The sequence below is a fragment of the Artibeus jamaicensis genome, unplaced genomic scaffold (assembly GCF_021234435.1).
Source record: "Artibeus jamaicensis isolate MK-2021 breed Jamaican fruit bat unplaced genomic scaffold, CSHL_Jam_final contig_456, whole genome shotgun sequence".
NCBI classification, from domain to species: domain Eukaryota; kingdom Metazoa; phylum Chordata; class Mammalia; order Chiroptera; family Phyllostomidae; genus Artibeus; species Artibeus jamaicensis.
Window position 1 is genome coordinate 5,529,267 of NW_026521839.1, and position 24,950 is coordinate 5,554,216.

Genomic DNA, 24,950 nt, shown 5'->3' on the forward strand with positions numbered 1-24,950 from the left:
GAGAGTGTGGGGCCTTTATATTGTGCTCAGGAGTCTGGGCCGGATCCTCATGGCGAGGGGAAGCCCGGGAGGGTTTTAAAGTGAGTGTGGGTACTGGGCGGCGCGATGGGGTCTACTTTGGGTGGATGACTCAGGCTGTCATGTGGGGATGGGCTGGGGGGTAGTTAGCTACGGTAGAGTGCGGAGACCAGCTAGTGGGTAGCCTTTATGGAATCTAAGTAGTGTGATGGTAGTAGCAGCGGGGAAAAGAAGAAGTATGTGAATTTACCAGGAATGCAGGAGGTATGTGGAGGATAAGGAAAAGGCATTGAAGGCGACACTGAATTTTAGGCTTGTATGCCTGGTGGAGGAGGGTGACGAGAGCAAGCCTGGCTTTGGTCACATTACGTCTGCAGTGGTGACCACCGTGTCAGTAGGGATGTCCAGTGCACAGCTGTAGAGCCATGTCTGAAGCCCAGGAGCGGGCTCTGGGTCGGAGGGGTGTCGCTGTCCGGGGGAGAGTGAGGAGCTGTACACTTGCAATCGTGCTGGCTGCTCTGACAGGTAAACTCCCGGCCTCGGTGACCAAGCACGGTAGCTGAATTCCTGCTCAGGTTAAATCCAAAATGGGTGCTCCTAACAAATGGGAGGCCCTTCCCCAAGGAGTAGTTCCGAGATCCATGTCCTTCCATCCCACGACCCTGCCATCTTTAATGTATGGCTGCGGTCACTGTGATGGGGAAAGTACTTGAAGAATTGTGTGTGGGAGAGTCTGTCATTGGCATCCACATCCCACTGACAGAAGTTTATCAAATGGTCACACCGCCTGCAAGAGAAGTGGGGAAAATGCGGTGTAGGTGGGTACCCATGACAAAGAGGAAATGAGTTTAGCAACTGGCTAGCCTGCCATTGGCACAGGAAAGCACAGGAGGAGATAAGATCACTTGGCAAATCTGGGGCCTGCACTCATTCATGTGTCCCTGGTTTTACATGCCAACACAGGCACGAGGCACACAGGAGTGAAGATAAGCCACTTCTTCCCCTCCCCTGACCCACATTCTTGGAGACCAACAGAAGAGAGTAGGCTCCAACCCATTTTGGTCCCTCTTATAAGTTGGGCAGACCTTCTGGGTACAGTGATCCTGTACTAGTTAGTTGTATTGGCTCTGACACTGGCCTTCACTGAGGCTGGGTGCCATACTCCCTCACTTCTCTTTCCTTTGCCTTAACAAGCATTTATCGAGTATCTGCTATGTGTTAGGTTCAAGGTCCAATTCTATAAATGTAGCAATGAATAAGGCAGAGGTCCCTATATTTGCTTGTCTGTCTCTCTCATGAGATTGTGTCATAAGAGGGTCTGTGGCTTATCCTGCCTACAGCTATATCTCCAGGCTTCAGAAAAATGCCTGGTACATAGTAGGAATTCTGGCAATAATTGCCAAGTAAATAGTCAGTTGAAGGAAGCCCTTTGGGAACTCACATCTGTAATGAGTTCTGTGAAAGGGGAAGAACAGGGCATTCTGGGGGTGGCCTATAGCACAGTGATGAAATCTGGTTCAGGAGGTCAAGAGAGGTGATCTTGGGAAGATATTCTCACTTTAGAACTATAGGATGAGTGAGTGACAGACAGATGAGAGAACACATGCATCAAAAGGGCGCAGGAGGAACAAAGGGAGTTCATAGTGTCTGGAGCCTAGAAGGTAGGGAGGAGTGTTGCAAGATGAGACAGAACGGGCAGGCAGGGACTGGACTGCATGTGACCTTGAGGGACTTTCTAGGATTCTGTTTTGTTCTGAGGATGCAACACTCAGCAGCTTCTCTGATGTGCAAGCATTATACTTCAAATCATTGTGTTGTACAAAGAGGGCAATTCCCCCCTTTTTTATTGATTTTCACCTCATTGTCTCAATAATGTTTGAACTAGGGTTGGAATTAAGGTTTCTGCCTGATCCTACTTTCCAAGCGGAGTCCTCTTCTTTTTGCTGCAGGGGGTGGGGGAAATGAATGACTGCCTGGATGTGCTTGTTGATTTTAAGTAAGACCTCATTCAATTATAGTACCAACCCTGGAGGCTTGGCACAACTATCCTCATTTAAGGAACCTGAGTCCTAAAAGAAATGAGGATCTCAAGTGAAGTGCATCTCTCTAAATTAGAGATCTTGAAGAAAACATTAGTCTTTAATGGAAAAATAACAATTCGGAACCGCTCCAAAAGGCTGCAAACTGGCAGAGTTTGAGAACAGAATTGCAAAGGAGCCAACGTTCTGATGAGTCAGATTAGATAAGCAGCCAGTCAGAAAGTATTCACTGACTGCTGGGATGCTTAGCACAGCTTTCCAGAAGAGCAAAACGTGGTCTTTGCCTGCAAGGAGCTCACAGTCTCCTGGGAAAGACAGACAGACAGACAAGTGAACTACAATTTCTGCACCGTGTGAGAAGTTGCTCTGTACAAACCGGGAGTTAGGAGAGCACAGGAGCACCAGTAAAGTTTACTGCATACCCAGCACTGAGCAGGGGCAAGGAAGATGTACGAGAGCTGGAGTTTAGATATTGACTCAATCTCTCTGTTCTTTTATCATCTGTTCATTCATCCCGCCAACACTTAAAAAGCGCTGATTATGTGACAAGTACCAGGAATAATGCAATGAACAAATAGATACAGTACCCACCCTCAGTCTAGTGGATGAGATAGCCACTTAATAAATAATGACATGGGCCCTGGCTGGTGTGGTTCAATGGATTGAGTGCTGGCCTGTGAACCAAAGGGTTGCCCGTTGATTCCCAGTCAGGGCACATGCCTGGGTTGAGGAGCCAGGTCCCCAGGTGGGAGCCTGCAAGAGGCAACCAGTTGATGTTTCTCTCACATGTCAGTGTTTCTCTCCCTCTCTTTCTCCCTCCCTCCCCTCTCTCTAAAAATAAATAAATAAAATCTTTCAGAAAGAAAGGAAGGAAGGGAAGGAGGGAGGGGGGAAGGAAGGAAGGAAATAGAAAAGAAGAGAAGAGAAAAGAAAAGAAAAGAAAAGGCCTCTGAAGCTGACCCCCACAGGTTTAGTTGCAGGTGATTGGGCAGAGTGCAGGTAAGAATGTTCAAGAGTGTCAGCATGTATAAAGCCTGAAGGAAAGAAAAGGCTTGGTGTGTTCTAGGAATAGAAGAGAAACAAGTGTGATGGAGCCAGTAAAATAGAGGAAAAGATTCCTTTGTAACCCCAGTTTTCAGTAAGTCTGTGAAATGAATCCAGCACCTGTGCCAGACTGTAAGGGTCATGTGGACCGCTAGAACATTACTTAGCAACTGGGAGACACTTAAATATTTGTTTCACGAATAAACAAACAGAGTCAATGTATGAGTAGTTTTTTTGTTCAGAAGCTATGATATAAAAAAGGCAAGATGTGTTGGATTTGCACTGATGTTCTATTTCTCTGAGGATTGGCGATTCGTGGAATCTCATGGTCACTGAAGGACAGAGTCAGGGAAACAGGGTATGGGCTGAGAGCTGATGTGCTGAGGTGCAAGCTGTGGTCACGATGCAATTTAACAGAACTTGACCTTCTTCTGAATTTCACCATTTTCTCTACGACTTCTGGGGTTCGGCTCCCTCTCCTTCCAGGAATTCTAATTTTCTCTATGTCATAAGTACCCGGAGCATTTACAACAGAATGTCTTTAAAGTGCCAAGTCCTGAGACAATTTTTTCTTCTCCCTTACAGAAAAGCATCTTCATTAATATGTTCTAGAGCTGTTGCTTCTAAGGCTGATGAGCTTCTAAAAGATGCAGATTCTTCAGGCCCTAGCACTGATCCACTGAACCACCTCTCCAGAAGGAGGGCCCAGATGTCAGTGCTTTGAAAGCTTTCCTGTAATTCTGATGACAATCCACATTTGAAAGGTCACTTCAGAGTGGTGGGTCTTCACCTTTGAGGGTTATCAGCTCCTTTGAGATGCTGAGGAGATTATGCTTATCCTGATACAGAAAAGGAAAAAAAAAGCCTCATGGGTACAACATTTAGCATACACTGCCAAGGGTACCATAGATATCCCAGTGTATTTATGGAGTACTCAAAATTCTCAGTGCATAGTCTGTCTGCTCCAGGGACCCGAACCCTAGAGTTTTTTCTATCTCCTCTTCTCTCAGTGCTCTGGGGTTGAGACCCTTTTCAAGGTCTAAATGTTTAAGTGCCGTTAAAGTGATGTAGGCATTCTGGGAGTCTGGGACTCAAGGGTCCCCAACCCACTGTGGGTCCTTAGCTTTGTGCAGGAAAGAATTCAAACGTGAGCCAGCCTAGAGTGAAAGTGAGTTTATTAGTGGAGCTGTGAGACAGAGAGTGGGCTACTGCACAGGCAGAGCAGTACCCTCTTTAGCAGAATTTGTTTCCTTCATTAAGGAGGAGGCTTAATCAGGGCCCAGGCAGGGAAAGGGGTAGAGATTTCTCAGAGGAGTTCTGTCTGCCATTTTGGGTCCTTATATGGGCTTTACGTTTCCAGTCACAGCCTTGAAGGGTGTGTTGCTTATCATGCTAATGTATTGCAATGAGCATATAATGAGGCTAGAGTGAACTTTTTTACCATGTTGGATTGAGCAGTCTTTGTGTTTTTAAGCCATGAATCTACTGGGAGGTGATCTTACTCACTGTTGACATTTCCTGTAGCTGTTATCTACAGCAGGTGTTTTGCCACATACTTTATCTCAGAAGGTAGTGACTGCAAAGAGGAACACCATGTTCTTGAGACAAATGGAGCCTCTTGATTACAAATTCTTTTTTTAAGATTTTATTTATTTATTTTTAGAGAAAAGGGAAGGGAAGGAGAAAGAGAGGGAGAGAAACATCAGTGTGTGGTTGCCTCTCACATGCACCCCCTACTGGGGACCTGGCCTGCAACCCAGGCATGTGCTCTGACTGGGAATGGAGCCAGTGACCCTTTGGTTCACAGGCCCACACTCAGTCCACTGAGCCACACCAGCCAGGGCGACTCCAAATTCTTATGTGTGAGACTCAGTAGTTGTCTTACTAGAATCCACCAAGAGAGGCCACGGGGTGAAGTGGAAGGAACTCTGGAAAAGAATCCAAGACTCCTGGGCTCTATCTAGTCTTAGCTTGGATACCAACTTGCTATGTCCTTGGCTAAATGCCTCTCCTCGTGAGCTTCGTTTTTCTCAACTATGAAGTGAGGAGGTAGACTAGAACTCAAAGATCCCTTCCATCTCTTGAGTCTGGGATCCTTTTCTCAAATTTTTATACAGGACCCTGCACTTCAGACAGCAGAACACAGTAGAGATATGTGACAAATGGATGGGCTGATAGAGTTCCCTTGGAGTGTTTTCCCCGTGATTCTGTACAGCCTTTTGCCCTCAGATTCTGATGTTCGGGGATGAGTATTCTTACTAATGACCTCTTATGCCATCAACTAATGACTGTGGTTAGAAGGAAAGACCTGTGAGGTCACAGAGGCTACTCACCCACAGCCAGCCATGATTTGCCATCTTTGCAAACACAGGCTGAGGCATTTGTCCCTATCTGAGGGGACAAAAGGAAGTGATAACTTCTACAGTCCTATCAACAATGGCTGCTACCATTTGTCTTTAACGAAACAGAGAGATAATACTTAGTGTTTCTGAGCTAGGAAAGTGAACAACATTAAGTGTTAGATTTGGTCCCCTTGGATGGGACCCTCCATGTCCAATGATCCTAGGACGCCATTGCAAAGTGCAACTGTTCCCTTGAGGTCTCTGAGCAGTGCTCTTTGGGGAAAAACAGGGGTTCACTACCATGAAGTTCATGTAACCACTGAAATGACATAGGCTCACTCATTAGGAGAGAGGATTGAAAAAGTTGAAATTTTGTCAGCTAAGGTATAGTGGGTTTTTTTTTCCTCTTCTCCATATCCCTTAACTCTTCCTTTGTTAGTTACACTTTACTCTTTTGTAAAGAAGACACTTTTCCAAATTAGAGCTGAGTCCTTGTGTTTTTCGAGTGGAGCTCATACTTCTAGGCTCCCAGGAATGGCTAGATGACCTGCGCCTGGCCAATCCCAGCGTCTCATGTCTCTGGCTATTGCGACTGTTTCAACAATAGGCACATGACCCAAGCCAGGCCAGGGAAATCCAATTCTTGCACTCTTTCTGGAACCATAAAGGAAAGGGCCATTGTCTATTTCTGCTGTGGAGGCTGAACTGGCCAAACAAGCCTGGAGTTGCTTGTGGTTGAATCTGAGAGTAATGAGGCAGCCTCCGCGGGGCTTCCTATTTTAACTAAATTTCTTGCCTACTAGGTGCTACAATCACACACGTTCTTCTCATTTATAATGGGAAAAATATTTAAAATTTTAGCTTCTTACAATTTAAAATAAATTTAAAAACTTTAAAAACCTTAATTGTAAACTTTTGGGGCTGCTAAGCATTGGTCCTCTGGGAAAAGCTTAGTTGCGGTCTTCTAGGTACGGCTCTGAGAGTGAAAAAACATTCCTTTGCTGCCTATTTTTAAAATTCATGGTGAGTTTTGTCCAGATTTCAACTCAACCCCATTGTATTCCTCTTCCTGTTGTAAAGGACTTTGAACTTTTCCTGCTTGGGGTGAGCTGGTGGATTCTCTGCTAGGCTTTCGATTTCCCCAATTTTATTACTTTCCTTGGGCACAGTCTCCTGTTCTTGGCTTTTACCTCTGGCAGCCCCTCCCCCCTCACCGTCCCTCTTACTTTCTCTGGTGAGTAACGGCATAAATAACCCAGTCTTTGTTATGTTCTGTTACCCAGCTTCATCTCTTACAAAGGCTTAAATCATCAGACTGGTTTATATTCACTTTCTTTGGACTTTTCATAAACAGACTGAATCAGATGTGGCAAGATGCCTGGGAAAAGCCACCACCAATTCCTGCCTACGACTCACTTCCTCTCCTTGCACAGTTTCCGATGACTATTTCATTGGGTAGGCACTGCTAAGCCCCACTTTCCTTCCTAGGAACACCCCAATCCTAAACCTTACTTTGTCAGCTAGAAGAGTTACCTTGGAGTTTCTTGGCAAATGTGTCACTTGGATTGTCTCAGTCCCTATCCCTGTCCTGAGACCCTCAAAGAACTATGATACAAATGCCTTACTCCATCCTATTCTTCTCCAAGGGCAGACAGCTGCACAGAATTCATTCTCAAAGGAAATGGGTGCAGATGTCCCCATTATCAGGAGGCTGCCCACTTGGGACAAAGTCTTAAAAGCCTTCAATTCTGTTTAATTCAATTTAGTACTCTCAGAAGCTACCCACAGGCCAGAGAGTTTCCTGTGTCATGAACCTTTTCCTGCCTTGGGTGGGATGACTGAGAGCTTGAAGTGAAGGGTCTGGAGACGTCCAAGAAAAGATGACAGAGCAAGGGGATGTGTGGGACAGAAATGAAATAAACCAGAAGGCAGTAGGTTTGTAATAGCTATTATTTCAAAATGCACATAGCAGATACAGCGTTCCAGGCACCACCAATATGAATACTCAGTAGACGGTAACTCGTTCAGTCTTCACAGTGACCCTGTGAGGCAGTAACTACACGGCATCATCCCCTCATTTCATGTGGGGAAACTGAGCTACAGAGAGGTAAAGTCTATTGCTTTAGGTTTTACACCTGATACGTGCAGGGGACAGGATCGGAATGCACTGGTCCTCTGCGGCAGTCTGCGGCCAGTCTGCTGCCAGACACGGCACTGCCTCTGCATACGGCTCTGAACTAACCAACGTCAGTCGGTCACCCAACCAAGGGTGACCACGTCTCCCAGCCTGCCCAGAACTCAGGGGTTTCCCAGAACACAGGGCTTTCAGGGCAAAACCTGTTATCGTTTTGGGTGAACTTTGAAGGTTGCTCAGCCTTATATAGAAATGTTACCAAAGAAGATGTTTCTCTAGCAATTTAAGTGATGCAAAAACTGCTTAGGAGAGGCAGCGTTTGGAGAGACCTTTGCTCCGGGCAGGACAGGAACATTGAAGAACAGACCAGCTCTGGGCTGTCTTCTTCTACCACGGCTTTGGCTCTAGCCCCCAGCGTCTGGATGGCTGCTCTAACTCTGAATTACCATCCACCCTTGGGGAATCACTCTACATAAATCAGCCGTGGGTCGCCACCTGGAGTTGCACGTGACCAGTTATCCCCCTGCTTACAGCACGCACTGCACTCAGTGAACACGGGAAGAATCCAGGCTCTTGAGTTTGACTTGGAAGGCCCTCCTCCACCAGCCCTCCTCTATCTCTGTCCCTTTCTCTTAGTGATTAACATGCTTCTGTGCTTCAGGCATTCCAAACAATTTGTATTTCCCCGAAGACACCAGGTTCTCACTTTGGCGTTTTTGTCTCTCTTCTAGGAATATTCTTTCTCCCTTCCTTGCTGTAAACTCTTGTATTTCCTGCAGGACTCCTGGTTTAGGAGCCCCTCCTCCTTGTTCTTCTAGCTCACTTTCTCTGCAGCAGAATTTTCATGCTCTTTGATAACTCTGTTTGTTTATGCCCTCCACTGTACTGTGAACTGCTTGTTTGTTTACCTGTAGGTTTGCCCTACTCGACACATAATAATAGCTAATGTTGATTAGGTGCGACTGTATCAGGCACTCGGGATGCATTATCACATTTAATCCTCATAAGATGAGTACTAAGATTATGCCTATTTCACAGTTGAAGAGACAGAAGCTCTAGAGAGGTTAAGTGATTTTCCTTGGAGTCTGATATCCTAGAGAGAAACAGGATTTGACTATGATGTCACATTCCAAAGCTTATCCTCTTACCCATTCTGGTAAACTTCCTCTCGAATTTTGTAAGAAGCCTTCAGAGTCTATCTTACAAAGTTGTGAAAATCAAGTGGTGAATAGAAATGGCTTGGTAAGCTGAAAAGCTCTGATGTCAGAAACTGCTCACTTCCCCAATAACTGTTTCTTTTTAATTCCCTTTCATAATAATTGAATTCCTGTTATTTTACTAGACACATAGTGGCCCATGATAACTACATTTCTCTGCCTCTCTTGCAGCCAGGATTCTTTTTGGGCCAATGTGATATGAATAGAACCACATCTACAACTTCTAAGACATGCCTTCAAAGAGAAGGAGTGAGCCTGCCCTTACTTTTCCCCTTCCTTCTAGCTAGGTGGCGGGCATGGTGGTGGTGAGTCATCTTGAATTACATGGATGAGACAGAGGCAGGCTGGGAACTATGGTATCACGGAACTCATATACTTACCCTACCCTGCTCAGGCCTGGGCGATTATGAAAGAGAAAAAGCTTCTCTCTTGTTTCACTCATTGCTATTTTGGATCTCTGTGACAGCAGCTGAACCTATACTCTGAGCTACATGAGTCTATTCACCAGGGAATGGATTATTATTACTATTCCTACAGAGTGGCTTTGAGACTGCATCCATGCTATATCAAAAAAATTTAACTTTCTCTTCTCAGTAAAAGACAATACCATTCAACTAGTTTGACCAGGTCAAAAACCTGGGAGTCTTTGTTTTCCTTTAAAAACAACTTTATTGAGCCCTGGCTGGTGTGGTTCAGTGGATTGAGTTCTGGCCTCTGAACCAAAAGTTTGCTGATTCAATTCACAGTCAGGGCACATGGCTGGGTTGTGGGCCAGGTCTCCAGTTGGGGGCGTGCGAGAGACAACCCATAGATATTTCCCTCCCTCTCTCTCCTTCTCTTCCCCTCTCTAAAAAATAAATCAAATGGCAAAAACCCTTTATTTATATATAAGTGACATAAAATAAACTGAATACATTAAAGTATAAGATTTGTTAAGTTCCCACCCAAGAAATCATTGCCTCAATCAAGATAATTGTCCTGGCTGGTGGGGCTCAGTGGATTGAGTACCAGCCTGCAAACCAAAGGGTCACTCATTTGATTCCCAGTCAGGGCACATGCCTGGGTTGTGGGCCAGGTTTCTGGTGTGGAGCATGCAAGGGGCAACGACACACTGATATCTATCTTCCTCTCTTTCTCCCTTCCTTCCTCTCTCTCTAAAAAATAAATAAAATCTTTAAAAAATATATCATAAACATACCTGTCACCATAAATTCTCTTTAATGCTCCTTTGTAATCCCTTTCTTCTGCCTTCTTCCCAGTCTCCCTCATCCCCCAAACTACCTGTCACTTTAAACTATTTGCATTTTCTAGAATTTTATATACATAGACTCATATAGCATGTTACTCTTTTTTATTCTGGCTTCTTTCACTCAGCATAATTCTTTGGAGATTAGGAATGATCTTTGATTTCTCTTCGTACATTGCCAGCCCCCTGCTTCCAATCAGTTCCTTCATCAAGTTCAGTGAGCTCTACCTGAGTGCATCTACCTACCTCTCCCTTTCTTCATTGCTATCATCTTTGCCTAGACCACCACCATCTCTCTCGTATCACTGCAATAGTCTTTTAACTGGTCTCTTTGTTTCCCTTCTTGCTACCTCTCATCCATTTTCCACCTAGAACCCACACTGATCTTTTAAAAATGGGATCATCAATTTCCAGATGACTTCAATCCCCTTCTTGAAGTTACTCAGTGGCTTTAGATCACACTCAAAAACAACATTCTAACCCCAGACTAGCTCGCGGGGCTTCAGGCCTTTCATGGTCTGGCCCCTGTCCAGCTCCAGTGTCCCTCCTACCATTCTCTCCATCCAGTCTCTTCTTTTTGCTCCTCAAACATGTCAAGCCTGCTCCCATCTTAAACCCTTTGCTCTTGCTATTCCTTCTGTCTGGAAAGCTCTTTCCCCAGCTCTGTGCACGGCTGGCTCATTTTCATCTCATCCCCTTCCAGAGAGCTTCCCACACCTAAGTGGCCTCCGCCAGTCAATCTCTAACTACACTGCTATTTTCTTCCTTAATAACTCTATTAATATCTAAAATTATTTATTTGCATGTTTATTGTTGGTTTTTCCCCAATGGAATATGTGCTCCATGAGCTCAGGGAGTTTGTTTCTTGCTACTGTTACCCCAAGGGCCTAGGTCAAAGCCTAACGGATGTCCAAAAAATATTTGTTGAAAGAACAGGTAAGTGTATCGAGCATGGGTAAAGCAGAGCTGGGGGATAATGGGATATCACCTAACTTCCATAACTGATTAAACCTCAGAGGTATTATATTTTTGTACTAGTGAAGCCTTCAGTGTGCAGTCTGTTTTGTTTTTTTCCTGCGAACAGAATAGAAACAAGCCCATCTGGTTATTCTCTAGGCAAGTGCCCCAGTGCTGCAGTGTCGTCCAGCCTTTCACAGATACTTTCTTCTTGCTGTTCCAGAAGCTCGAGAGAGAGAGAAAGGGAATACCTTTACTTTGAAGACCCAAATGAAAAGGAGATATGGGAAAGTAATACGGTGACTGTCAGTCCATAAATGTATATTGCTTTCTGCCAACTTTATGCTCAGAGACAGTTTTATTTTTCCCCAGATTTGCTTCACTCGCATGGTATCAAGAGCTAACATAGGAACTGGTCTGGAACCAAGAATCTCACAGGGCTTTGGTTGAAGTGAGTGTGAAGCTACCCTTACTGATGTTCCCCAGGCCAGGACATGCTAGGCACTGAAGATAGCTTCTTAGTAAAAAAAACTTTGAGTCATATGAGAAATCAGCTGTCATGAGAAGGACTAGCAGATGCTCCCGATGGGAGGATTCACACCCCAAAACCCTTAGTGATAAGACATTGTAAAGAAATTTAAAAATTATGTTCATTATGTTCTAATTATGTTCACTATGAGGCAAGATTGTATCATTACATATCATTATGAAAAAGGAAAGAGCAGGTGGATTGCTTCCATATTTTGAGTATTATGAATACGCTGCGATGAACATGGTGTATAAACATCTGTTTGCATCCCTGCTTTCAATTCTCTCGGTTATACACCAAGAAGTGGGGTTGCTGGATCTTATAAAAGAGACCCCACAGAGATGCCTTACTTTTCCCACCAAGTGAAAATGCAGTGAGAGGTCAGCAGTTGGCGCCCATAAGAGGGCCCCCACCGATGCATCCTGGTACCCTGACCTCCAACTTCCAGTCTTCAGAACTATGAGAAATAAATGTTGGTGACTGATAAGCCACCCAGCCTGTGGTATTTTGTTATAGCAGCCAGGAGGACTAAGACATACTGGATTAAGCCCTACTCCAAAGAGCTAATTTGAAAATGATTACCTCTGGACCTGGCTAGTGCTGGCCTGTGAAAAAAGGGTCAGCGGTTCAATTCCCAGTCTGGGTTGTAGGCCAGGTCCCCAGTAGGGGGAGGGTGAGAGGCAACCACGCATTGATATTTCTCTCCTTCTCTTTCTCCCTCCCTTCACCTCTGTTTAGAAATAAAGAAATTAAATCTTTTTTAAAAAAGATTGCTTCTGTAAAGACTTAATTTCCAAATCGATGTCATTTAGAGGCACTGGGTGTAGGACTTCAGTGCACCTTTTTTGGTGGCATGGGGACTCAGTTCAACCCACAACACAAAGACTAAGAGAGTTTACCCCTCAAGGACTCTTCTTGAAAGAATCTACTGAGGATTTATTTTATCAAGAAGGAACAAAAGAAAATGAGAGAGGACTCTTGACTAAAGTCACATTATTGTTAGGTTGTGCAGGTAATACTTGAACCCAGGTTGTCTGACACCTTAGCCCATGCTCTTGATTTTTATATTATACAAATCTCTATGAAGAGTATTTCAAAATCTCATGAGGTAATGCACATAAAAGTATCTGAGACTTTCTTTGAATTTGAATATTCAGTCATTATTTACTGGTCATCTATAATGAAGTTCTCAGAAGATCCCAGAGTAGAATTGGGCCTTTTTTTTTCTTTCTGAAATTAGAGTGATAACAGATTTCCTTCTAAAGAATTCATTCTCATCGAGTGTTTAATTTGTGTTCATTTTGCTGCGATGGGTGTTCTGGGTAGAAGTGCTGAGAGTACTATCATTCTATAGTTCTTGATTTCAAGAACCTTACAGTCTAATAAGAAAAAAAAATTTTTAAGTAGAAAGTGTCCTGTGCCTTGAGAGACAAACAGATGTAGTCTTGAAGAGAGTTCGGAGGAGAGATTATTTTTGATCTGTGCAATGAGTGTTGTAAAAATAAAAGATATAATGGAAAGGTGACCTGTTTGCTGGACCTTGAAGACAAACATGATAATATTAACTACATCAACTTAACTACAGCTACCGACTGGGAACCTACTTTGTGCATGGTGCTATGGTTGGAGCTTTTCATCCTGATCTTATTTATTCCTCACAGTAACTCTGTTTGGCCAATATTGTTATTCTCAAAAGAGAAGACAAACTCTGTTGCCACATACAGCTAGTAAATGGAACCAGACAGTCTTAGGCTCAAGGTAGGCCAAACCTTCAATTCAGATCTGGTTGGTTCCAAATTCCTGCTCCTTCCCCTCTAAGTTTTTCAAGTGGGTAAACATCCATTTTTTTCCATTTTTAAAAGTCCAATTTATATCCATTCTTCTGGTTCAAATGCTAGGTCTTTTATAGGAGATTCTCAAAATGTGGTTTGGAGAATACTTACCTCAGGTCATAAGGGTTGTTTGCAAAAGTGCAAATTTCTAAGCCCCAGTTTCAAAGATTCTCGTACGTTTGAGGTGAAGACCAGAGAGCCTTATTATTAATAGTATTTTTAAAAAATTTGTTTGGACTGTCTTGAGAACCACTGTGTCAAAATGGTCTTTGAGGAGAATTCAGTAGAAATAAGTTTTTTTAAAGATTTTATTTATTTATTTTTAGAGAAGAAGGGAAGGAGAGAAGGAGAGAAACATCAATGTGTGGTTGCCTCTCGCGAGTCCCCTGCTTGGAACTGGCCTGCAACCCAGGCATGTGCCCTAACTGGGAATTGAACCGTGATCATGTGGTTCACAGGCCTGTGCTCAATCCACTGAGCTACACCAGCCAGGGAGAAATAAGTTTTTTGGAAGAGCACTTCCATAGCATTCTGGTCTTTTTTATACTGGAATGCCTGAGGCTCAGGCTGATTTTTTCCTCATCTCTGACAGCACAGGGACTAGGTGAATAATTAAAGAGATTTTGACCTTATCTACTTCCATCTCAATTTAGCAGTACAACTAAGCTATTTGACAAAGTGCTTAAATACATACAAGAAATCTGCATGTTGTGTTGTGTCTAAAAGGATGTGGAGAAACCGGCAAGGCCTGATAGATGGGAATCCAGAATATTTCAAGAGTTACTATCCCAGGCACAGCAAAGGAAATCAACAACAAAATAAAAAGATAACCTACAGAATGGGGGATCATATTCACTGATACATCTGATAAGGGGTCAAAATCCAAAATTTATGAAGTACTTACAAAACTCAATACCCCAAACAGTGAACAACCCAATTAAGAAATGGGCAAAGGACCTGAATAGACACTTCCCCAAAGAAGACATTCAGATGGCCAATAGACATATGAAAAGATGCTCAATGTCACTATTCATCAGAGAAATGAACCTTAAAACCACAATGAGATACCATTTCACACCTGTCAGAATGGCTATCATCAATAAATCAACAAACAACAAGTGCTGGTGAGAATGTGGAGAAAGGAGAACCTTTCTGCATGCACTGTTAGTGGGAATGCAACCTGGTGTAGCCACAGTGGAAAGCAGTATGGAGATACTTCAAAAAATTTAAAATGGATCTGCTTTTTGACCAAGTGATCCTACTTCTGGAAATATATCAGAAGAAACCTGAATCACTAATTTGAAAGAACATAAGCACCTCTATGTTCATTGCAGCACTATTCACAATCACCAACATTTGGAAGCAGTCCAGGAGTTCATCAAGAGATGAGTGGATAACTAAGATCAGGAACAAGACAAGGTTGTCCACTTTCACCACTTCTATTCAATATAATATTGGAAGTTTTAGCCACAGCAATCAGACAAGAAAAGGAAATAAAAGGCATCCAAATCGGAAAGGAGGAAACAAAACTGTCATTGTCTACAGATGACATGATAGTGTACATGGAAAATCCTATAGACTCTACCCCAAAACTGCCCGACCTAATAAATGAATTTGGCAAAACAGCGGGATACAAAGTCAATATCCAGAAATCAAAGGCATTTTTGTATACTAACAATGAAACAGCAGAAGCAGAAATCAAGAAAAAATCCTATTTGACATAGCAAAAAGAAAAATAAAATATCTGGGAATAAACCTAATCAAGGAGGTAAAAGACCTGTATACAGAAAACTACACAAAACTGAAGAAAGAAATCAAGGAAGACACAAACAAATGTCTTCCTTGGTACATGGTACATGGAAACATATACCATGTTCATGGATTGGAAGAATTAACATCATCAAAATGTCCATATTACCCAAAGCAATTTACAGATTCAATGCAATACCTGTTAAAGTACCAATGACATATTTCACAGACATAGAACAAACCAAAAATTTATATGGAACCATAAATGATCCCGAATAGCAACTGCAATTTTGAGAAAGAAGAACAAAGTAGGAGGGATCACAATACCTGACACCAAACTGTATTACAAGGTCCCTGTAATCAAAACAGGTTGGTGCTGGCATAAAAAATAGGCACATAGACCAATGGAACAGAACAGAGAGCCCAGAAATAAACCCAAGTCTCTATGGGCAATTAATATTTGACAAAGGGGGCAGTAACATAAAATGGAGTAAAAATAGCCTCTTCAACAAATGGTGTTGGAAGAACTGGACAGCTATGTGCAAAAAAATGAAACTCGAGCACAAACTTACACCATACACCAAAATAAATTCAAGGTGGATAAAAGACTTAAATACAAGCCGTGAAACCATTAAAGTCCTAGAGGAGAACATTGGCAGGAAAACTCAGACATTTCACGCAGCAGCATTTTTACTGATATGACCCCTAGAGCAAGGGACATAAAGGAAAAAATAAACAAATGGGATCTCATCAAGATAAAAAGCTTCTGCATGGCTAAAGAAAACAGTATTAAAATAAAAAGAGAACCAACTATAAGGGAAAACATATTTGCTAATGATACCTCAGACAAGGGTTTGATCTCCAAAATATACAAAGAACTTACATGATTCCACTCTAAGAAGACAAGCAACCCTATTAAAAAGTGGGCAAAGCACTTGAACAGATGCTTCTCCAAGACGGACATACAGAATATCCAGAGACACATGCAAATATGTTCAGTATCGCTAGCTATCAGAGAGATGCAAATTAAAACCACAATGATATACCACTTTACACCAGTCAAAATGGCCATCATAAACAAACCAACAAACAAGTGTTGGAGAGCTTGTGGGGAAAAGGGGACCCTAGTTCACCGTGTGTGGGATTGCAGACTGCTACAACCACTATGGAAAACAGTATGGAATTTTGTCAGAACACTGAAAATGGATCTGCCTTTTGACCCAGCAATTCCAGTGCTAGGATTACATCCTAAGAACCCTGAAACACCAATCCAAAAGAACTATGCACCCCAATGTTCATAGCATCACAATTTATAATAGGCAAGAGTTGGAAGCAACCTAGGTGCCCATCAGCAAGTGAATGGATCAAAAACTATGGTACATTTACACAATAGAATTCTATGCAGCAGAAAGAAAGAAGGAGCTCCTACCCTTTGCAACAGCATGGATGGAACTGGAAAGCATTATGCTGAGTGAAATAAGCCAGGTGGGGAAAGACAAATACCATATGATCTCACCTTTAACAGGAACCTAAACAACAAAACAAACAAGCAAGCAAAATAAAACCAAAGACACTGAAATAGAGAACAGGCTGACAGGGACCAGAGGGGAGAGGGGAGGGAATTTCAGGGGAAAAGGGGAAGGATTCACAGGAACAGGTATAAAGGACACATGGACAAAAACTAACAGGGGTAGAAATGGGAGGTGGGGAGCACTGGGGGGGGTGGGCTAGGATGGGAGTAAAAGCCAGAAAACTGTACTTGAACAATAATTAAATAATTTTTTAAAAAGTCCTGCCTTCCAAATAAAAAAAAAAAAGAGAGGTGAGTGGATAAAACAACTATGGGACATTTATATAATGGAATACTACTTGGTCATAACAAAGAAGGAAAATTTTACCCTTTGCACTGTATGGAGAACATTATGCTAAGTGAAATGAGCAACTCAGAGAAAGACACAAATCATACAATTTCACTCATATGTGGAATCTAATGAACAAACTGAGATAACAAGCAAAACAGAGACAGACTCACAGACGGAGAACAGAAGCCAGCTTACAGGGGGAAGATGAAGAGGTAGAGGAATTCAGGGAAGGACTCATGGACATGGGCAAGAGTGTGGTGCTTGCTGGGGGAAGGGAAGTATAAGTGCACTAACGGTAATGAAAAATATACTAAAGATTAAATTAAAAATATATTTTTAAAAGTTACTAGCTCAGGAGAAGGAAAGAAGCCTGACTAGCCACTCACGCACAGGCGCAGAATGAAGGAGGGCACACTCAAACTTCCAAGGCGCGCCCTTCCCCCACACTCTTTCCGGCTTTGGTCCAGCGCGCAGGCTCAGAGAGTGAGCCAACATGGCGGCGCCCGTGGATCTGGAGTTGAAAAAGGTAAAAGAGGGTTTTGAGCCTAGCAGGAGGTTTTTCTTGGGTAGCTAAGGGGACTGTGGACGAGGTTGTGAAGGAGGCTGGAGTCTTGCGGGAGGAAAGCGGTTTCAGGGAACCGGGGGATGATTTCCTAGAGTCGTAAGGCGGGACTGGATCTTCTCAGGTTAGAGTGGGAGGCAAGAGGTTTTTGCTGGAGAAGAGCTGGTTGGTGTGGATTTGGTTAAGGCTGGTGGGCCGACAGCTGACCTGTCTGTCCCCTTGTCTCGAGCTCCAGAGCCGTTTTGTTGCGCTTGGAGCCTTCAGTTTCATAGTAAGGCCTGAAGTGAGTGTCCTCCTTAGGACGGCTTGCCCGAGCTGAGGCATCTGTAATACTGCGTCCTTATTTGCTTTGAAGAAGTGCAAGTCCAACCTGTGCTTTTAAGCCACTTATTTTTCCCAAATCTCGAAAGGTCGCACTACAGTTCAGAGCCTGATAAACCCATAGCGGTCCTCATCTCGGGACTTTGGCTGCCTATCCCCCACCGTTTTTTGGAGGACTTGGCGAGGAAAGAAACAAGTCCCTAACGTTTTGCAAATAAAATTGATGTCAGAAGAAATTAGGTTTCTCTCTTCAATTGTTTATAAATGTATTGTTACTCAGAAACGTTTTCACCACCACAGAGTTGTCGGGATTCTAACACCACTACCGACACCAACCCATATTTTTGGGCGAGGGGGTGGAGTTAGGGGTAGGAATTGGCCTTCATCTACTTCACATCCATACTTTTCTGGAAAAGGAAACTGAGTTCCAGGAAGGAGTCAAAGGTTACAGCCATTAGTAGTTTAGGTTCTTCAGAAGAGCAGGTTTTATTTAAGACCACCTTCCAGTCAATCTGTACGAAAGAAATGGGACAGCTGAAATAGCTGTTCATCTTAATAAATGAAGCTGTTACCGCTGTGAGGATTTTTATGTATCTTACTTTTTGTCATTCTTGTTTTGCACCTTGTAAATTTGGCCCTTACCCGGTCTTCTCTCATGCTGTAGTATCTCAGCTTTTACAATTACACTAGCTTCCTTAATAAAATGGGTACTGAACAAAACAAAATTCATTTTAAGAATTCTTAAAGTATTCTAAAAGCTTAGCTTTTAAAAAAATATTTTATTTATTTTTCAACAGAGAGGTAGTGAGGCAGAAAGAGAGGGAGGGAAGCATCAATGTGTGGTTGCCTCTCATACACACCCCCTACTGGGACCTGGCCCATAACCCAGGCATGTGCCCTGACTGGAAATGGAACCAGTGATCCTTTGGTTCGAAGGCTGAGTCACACCAGCCAGGGCTAAAGGTTTAGCTTTTTTTTTGTCTTGTTAAAAGTTCAAATTTAAGTTAGGGTTTAGTGAAAGAGCTAACAGTAGAGTACATCTATGAATGGACTTACCTCCCCCTATTTGAATTTGTTGCTAAGAAACCTGTGGAAAATGAGTGCAAACTAAGAAATTATTTCAGCCTTAAATTGGATAGCTCTGACAACCAATTAAATGAACTAAAGAAAAATCGTTTAAAGATTTTTATCTCCTAGTTAATTTGTTTATTACCTGGAGACAAATTGAAAATTTCAGGCTCCTCCCTTCCTCCCAAAATAAATTTTTTGAAACCTTACTCATAGGTGAGAATGAAGTCCGAATAGAAGGTAAGTATTATTGCAGTCATAAACGTTATTGAGGCATAAATTTGACAGCATGTGGAAGTCATTCAAGACATTTCAACAAGAGTATCCAAAAACTGCTTATCTTTAAGTTAAGTATACTCAGCAGTCAAATTTGGTGTGATATGTGCATAGAAGATTATAATGTAATTCTTCTACCAGTGCTTATGAAATTTTCTTTTTTGGGGGGTCTTTCTCCTAAAAATATTTATATTCTGGATATTACTGTAGACAGCAGACTAGAAAGATTCTTGAACTAGGGTTTCAGAAGAAGTGGATATAAGTACCTGCCTTTCTACCTGTGCAAGCCACTTACATTTAACACACCTAGTCACTCAATTTCTAAACTTACTATGAAACTGCCACCCTAACTCATAGGATTTGAGAGCAGTGATATTTATTACATCCCTCAGTACTCTCATATTGATATTCCTATATTAATGTGTGTAACAAATGTGGGAAAGCGCTTGGAAACCTAGTTGAATGATACACACGTAGAGAGCTCCATTTCTGATTCTTGTTTTGAGCTCTGTCTCATCCTCTGACTGCTGCGTTTATTACTTTTATTACTCCTTGGGTACCTGCTGCTTGATATGGCTATTATTTAATGTGTGTTTGTTTTTGCTTCAGATAGATTCCATCTTCTGAGGACAGGGTAAATTCAGTGTTTAGCCTAGTGGCTTGATCAATTACAATTATACTAATTTTTATTGATGTTCACTTTAGTAAATTTCACAGCTTTGTCTCTGGTTAGCGTGCTTTGTTTAAATATATCTAGATTTGACTTAAATGTTTCCCGTAAAATATTTCACCTACTAAATTAAGGACTTGCTTCTATTAGGCCTTCACAGAGCTTCAAGCCAAAGTTATTGACACACAACAAAAGGTGAAGCTTGCAGACATACAGATTGAACAGCTAAACAGAACGAAAAAGCATGCCCATCTTACAGATACAGAGATCATGACTTTGGTGGACGAGACTAACATGTATGAAGGTGTAGGAAGAATGTAAGTAAAAAATATTTTTAAGGGGTTTATCTTGGGAAATGTTTTGTCTGAATTAAATCATTGAATTTGTTCATTTTAAAATTTGGGTATCAAAGTGTCTTTAAAGATCATCTAGTCAAATACCTTCTTATTTTAAGAATGAGAAAGTAAGTCCCAGATAGATGTGTTTAACTTAAATTATTTTTTTGAACTGTAAGGGAAAGTTTACTTAGAAAGTCATAGAGGTAGAAGAAATGAGTTGTTGAAGAAATGGGCTCAGAGACCTACCTGGCTGGGTAGCTCAGTTGGTCAGAATATCGAGTTGATATGCCCAGGTCGTAGGTTCGATCCTTGGTCAGATCACATAAAGAATCAAGCAGTTCATGCATAAAAAGGTGGAACAACTAATCGATGTTTCTTTCTCCCTTCCTCTCTCTAAAATCAAATAAATAGGCTCAGGAAATAAGATATAGAGGCCAAAAAAAGGGCCCGTGGAGCTTAGGAGAGAGAAGGGTAAAGTAGAGCCCCTGGGGGAGGAGATCAGAGGGAAGAGGAAAGTATGGGCTTGCTCCCAGCAGGGAGAGCTGCTAGATATGTTGAATTTTAGACTTTGAGGTACGTTTTTCAAATATTTCCCTCTTCTCTCTACAATTAGATACTTAAAAGTGTGTAACTTTAATGATAAAAATATGATTTGTTGTGAAAAGATTGTTCATAGTAATTTTGTGTGCGAAGATTTATTTAAGTAGTTGTGGTTTTAACCTACCCTTCCCTACCTAATTTATTAGGAGTCATGCAGTCATAAATCTTTTAGATGTCTGACTAGTACCCTGAAATAAAAATACTCAGTTGTCATTTAAATACACTTGTTCTGTCATAATGAGAGATCTAGTAAACCAATTTACCTTTTATTAGTTCTAATTGTTATTATGTGATTAACATATAATAACACTTCACTTTTTTCTTTTAAAACATATATTAACTTTTATGAAAGAGAAAAATCTGCTAAGTGTTTTCTGAGCAGTAAGGAAGGAATGGAAAAGCCCTTAACTACAGGTCACACATTTCATTACAGCGAGCTAAAAGAAGACTGATTTGGGGGGATGGGGGTACAGGAGGAGGGTTCTTCTGTGACTTACTTAGTGGACCATTACTTCAAGTTTGGAGAACTTTTAGTTGGAATGGAATTTGACCTCGGGTTTGGGATGACTTGTTTTGTGATTGCTTTGAAGAAAGTATAACATGTGTAACATTTAGTAATGGCTTTGGAATGACATCATGAGAAGTTGACCCTGCCCCTGACTAGCTTAATCCACATCTTTCTGAAAAAGAGATAGATTAGGATAAACTGTTAATCAGATTTGCTTTTGCAGGATAAACAATATATCACAAATAAATTTTGTCTCCAGAGTTCATGGTTTTCAGTTTAGCTTGTCTTAAGAGGAAGAGAATCCCAATTTGAGAGTTTTTTGTTAGTGGGATACAAAATATTGTCATTGGGGTAAACAAAGTAGAACTCTTGAATATGTGTCCATGTAGTTGTGAAGTACATTGTTGGCATTCATGATAGGGTAATTTTATCCTTAATGTGAATATCCTTAGGTCTTAAAACAGTAATGCTAGCTTTTCTAGCATGCTTGTTAACATGTTGTACTTGGATTTCACATTACTACATTAGCCTGTTTGCAACAGCTAAAGAATCTTTTTCCAAAATAGAAAAACTCTTTGACTATCTTTGGCCTTTTGAGCTACAATGAAGTTTTTATTTTTAATTAGAATAATTTCATTTTTTAAAACATTCTGCAGAAGTGATAGGAGTGCTGCTTTTATTACATACAGATGAAAGTGCTACAGAAGGTTGCATTCCACACAGAGTTTTAGACTTTAAAGGCTGGAATATGAATTAGTTAATGGTAGAACAGTAGTACTTCCTGGAAGATTTACTTCATATTTATGTGTTTTTTTAATGTACAGCTTAAAATGTTTGGGTAAAGTGGAACTCCAATATGGGTTCAAACTTTGGTTTGAAATTTGACTTTTGTGCTTTCTGCATCTCAGTGGGAGTGTGTACTTGACCCTGCATTGTAGGGGCATGTAAGGTGAATAGTGTTTGTTGCCTGGCTAGAGTATTAGTGCCCTCAGGAAGAAAAGACTTGCTGAGTATTAGTCTGGTCATGAGGATGTTCTCTTTCTTGGTGCTAAACCTGAAATATCTATTTCTGAATTTGTAGTCTTGGGTAATCTCGAGTATCATTGTGATTCATGTCTTAAATTCAATCTTTACGTTGTCATATCTTTTCCTTTTTCAGTATTATTTGGGAATTCTAATTAGAATGCTAATTTTTCTCAAATTGATGTTTTAAAACCATGAATTATATAATTCAAAACACTCCATTTTTGTTTTAGAACCTGCAGCAGATTTTTGCCATCACTGCAATTCAGGCTTCATTATTATGTCTTGCCTCGACTATTGCAGGAGTTGCAATAGCATGTTAACTGTTCTTCCTGCCTTTATCCTCTCTGTCCAGATGCATTCTTCGTATGTCTGCCAGAGTTAATCACCCCAGACTTTTTAATAAAATCCTTTGTTCATCCTTTGTTGTCCACAGATAAAATTTAAACTGATTAGCCTAGCTTTCATGGTTATTCATAATCTGTCCTTAGTTCTTAACGTCTACCACTTTCTGTTCCCAGACTCAGGACATCTCATGGACTTACTTCCTACCATTGGTTTTGGGTTATCTGTTGGGAAGGAGTTTGAGTCTTATGTGGACTTTAAATATGCTTTAATTGATTAGTGGTGTCTGTCATGAAGTAACAGACATGCCAGAGATTGCTGTCGACACCCTTGCCACGTGGGCTTCCTCACATGTGCTGTGTTTTGTTCTTTCATGCTTTTTGCTCATTCTGTCCTTTGTGGCCTGCGATCTTCAATTTTCCCTTGTGAAATTCTCATCTTTCAAGAAAGGAAATATGCTCTTAAATAGCTCTTACTTTCTAAAGATTTTTCCTCCCTAGCAGATCTAGTCACATTTCTGGGGTGGTACCAGGACTTTTGTTCCTGTAGCTAGAAGAACACACACACACACACACACACACACACACACACACACACACACAGAGAGAGAGAGAGAGAGAGAGAGAGAGAGAGAGACAGGGAGAGAGGGAGAGACAGAGAGAAATTGGCTGACCGATTGATTTTTAAGCAGGTCAATCTCCCCAGCTAGAGTGCCCTTTTGCTAGAGTGGCAATTCTGGGAGAGTAGCAATTCTGGGAGACCAGTATATGTACATATTTATCTCTGCTTTTTCAGTTCTCAGTAATAATGTCTGGCACATAATAGATGTTAAATGTGTGTTGATTTGAATTAAATAATGATTCTCTTGCCTAAAATAACTGCATTTTCTTTTGGTTCTTTAGAAAAAAATATGTTTAGAAAGTGTCAGAGACTTAAGAATTAGTTTATTATTCTGTTTTAATATGATTCAATAAAGATGAAATTATAAAAGTAACATATTTTGAAAAAGTTTAAGGAATTGTTTCTGACCAGAATTATGTCATTTGATCTGACAAAATTAATTCTTTATTAAATTTGTTGAGAAGATTGACAAATTCTAAATACCAGCTGGTTGCAGAGATATTCCAGGTTTCAAAATTAAGCTGAGGACAGTATAACCCTTGGAGAAAAAGGCTATTCTGTGTGGAGTATTATCAATATAATTGTATCTATTTCACCTTCCTCATGGTCACATAGCATGAAAGTCAGATTTTTTTTTTAGGCTATGTATTTAGTGTACCAGGTCATTGCAAGCCCAGATGCATTTCAGTTCACAAACATGGAGAATTTGGTAGTGTTAAATACCTCTTAAATATGGCTACTTTGGGCTTAAAACAAGGAAAATGAAGCTGCAGCGTGAAAAATGATGAATTGCTATATACTGTAAGCTCTGAGTAGTTGTTGCCCAAAGCTATATTCCATCCAGTCTCTTGGCATGTGGCCAGCACATTTTAGTTCTGTTACTTCATATTCTTTGGAGAGGCTGTTATGTAGCCTGATACTACTACCACCAATTTCTAGTTTTACTCCTTAAGCTGTTTGTGAGCTGACCTCACCATACTGCTTTGAGAACTATGATGAAAGTTACAACTGTGGAATGATCTGTCTGAATAGTTGGAAGTGTTTGTCTTTGCATCTTTCTAGCATGCAAGGAGGGAGTCAAATAAATACTAGATCTCAAATAAATATGGCATGAATGTTTCTTAGCTCTTTTTTTTCTGGAATAAGAACCAGTTTATAATTGTATATGGTGGTTTTCTTCCTTTTTACCTTGCATAGAAGTAGAGTATTTAAAAAAACGAAAGAAGTACATTTGAAAGTACACATACATGAATGACATTTAGCCATGGTAGTGTTTGAAAGGACCATCATTACGATAAATGTCAAACTTATTTTTATTAACAATAGATATGACCCTGACCCTGATTTGATGTCAGGTCTGTTCTATTATTCTAACATCCTTTCAGTTGAGCATTACATAAATAACATTTCTCCATTCCAAAAGAGACAAATGAAGCTTTTTATTTTCTTAATATGGGAGGAACTTGAGTAGATTAGCCTTTCAGAAGAATGATTAGTGCCTTTTTAAAACTTGAACCTAACCAAAAATAACTTTGTACCATATTTAAACCAATTTAGAGGTATGCTACCATTCTGTGGATGTTTTTTTACATTTACGGAACTAAGAATGAACAATGGTATAAATCTACCAACTAGATAAGTGTCTAGCA

At 41.1% G+C, this 24,950-nt stretch overlaps 1 protein-coding gene across 1 annotated transcript in view; it reads left to right on the plus strand.

The window, feature by feature from the left end:
* The first annotated feature begins 17,418 nt into the window (after positions 1 to 17,418).
* The window catches only part of PFDN1 (prefoldin subunit 1), a 56,114-nt gene continuing 48,582 nt past the window's right edge, over positions 17,419 to 24,950 (plus strand). The window contains exons 1-2 of the mRNA XM_037147531.2: positions 17,419 to 17,495; positions 20,017 to 20,183. Coding sequence (XP_037003426.1) covers positions 17,463 to 17,495; positions 20,017 to 20,183 — 200 coding nt within the window. The 5' untranslated portion in view covers positions 17,419 to 17,462. The remainder of the gene's footprint in view (positions 17,496 to 20,016; positions 20,184 to 24,950) is intronic.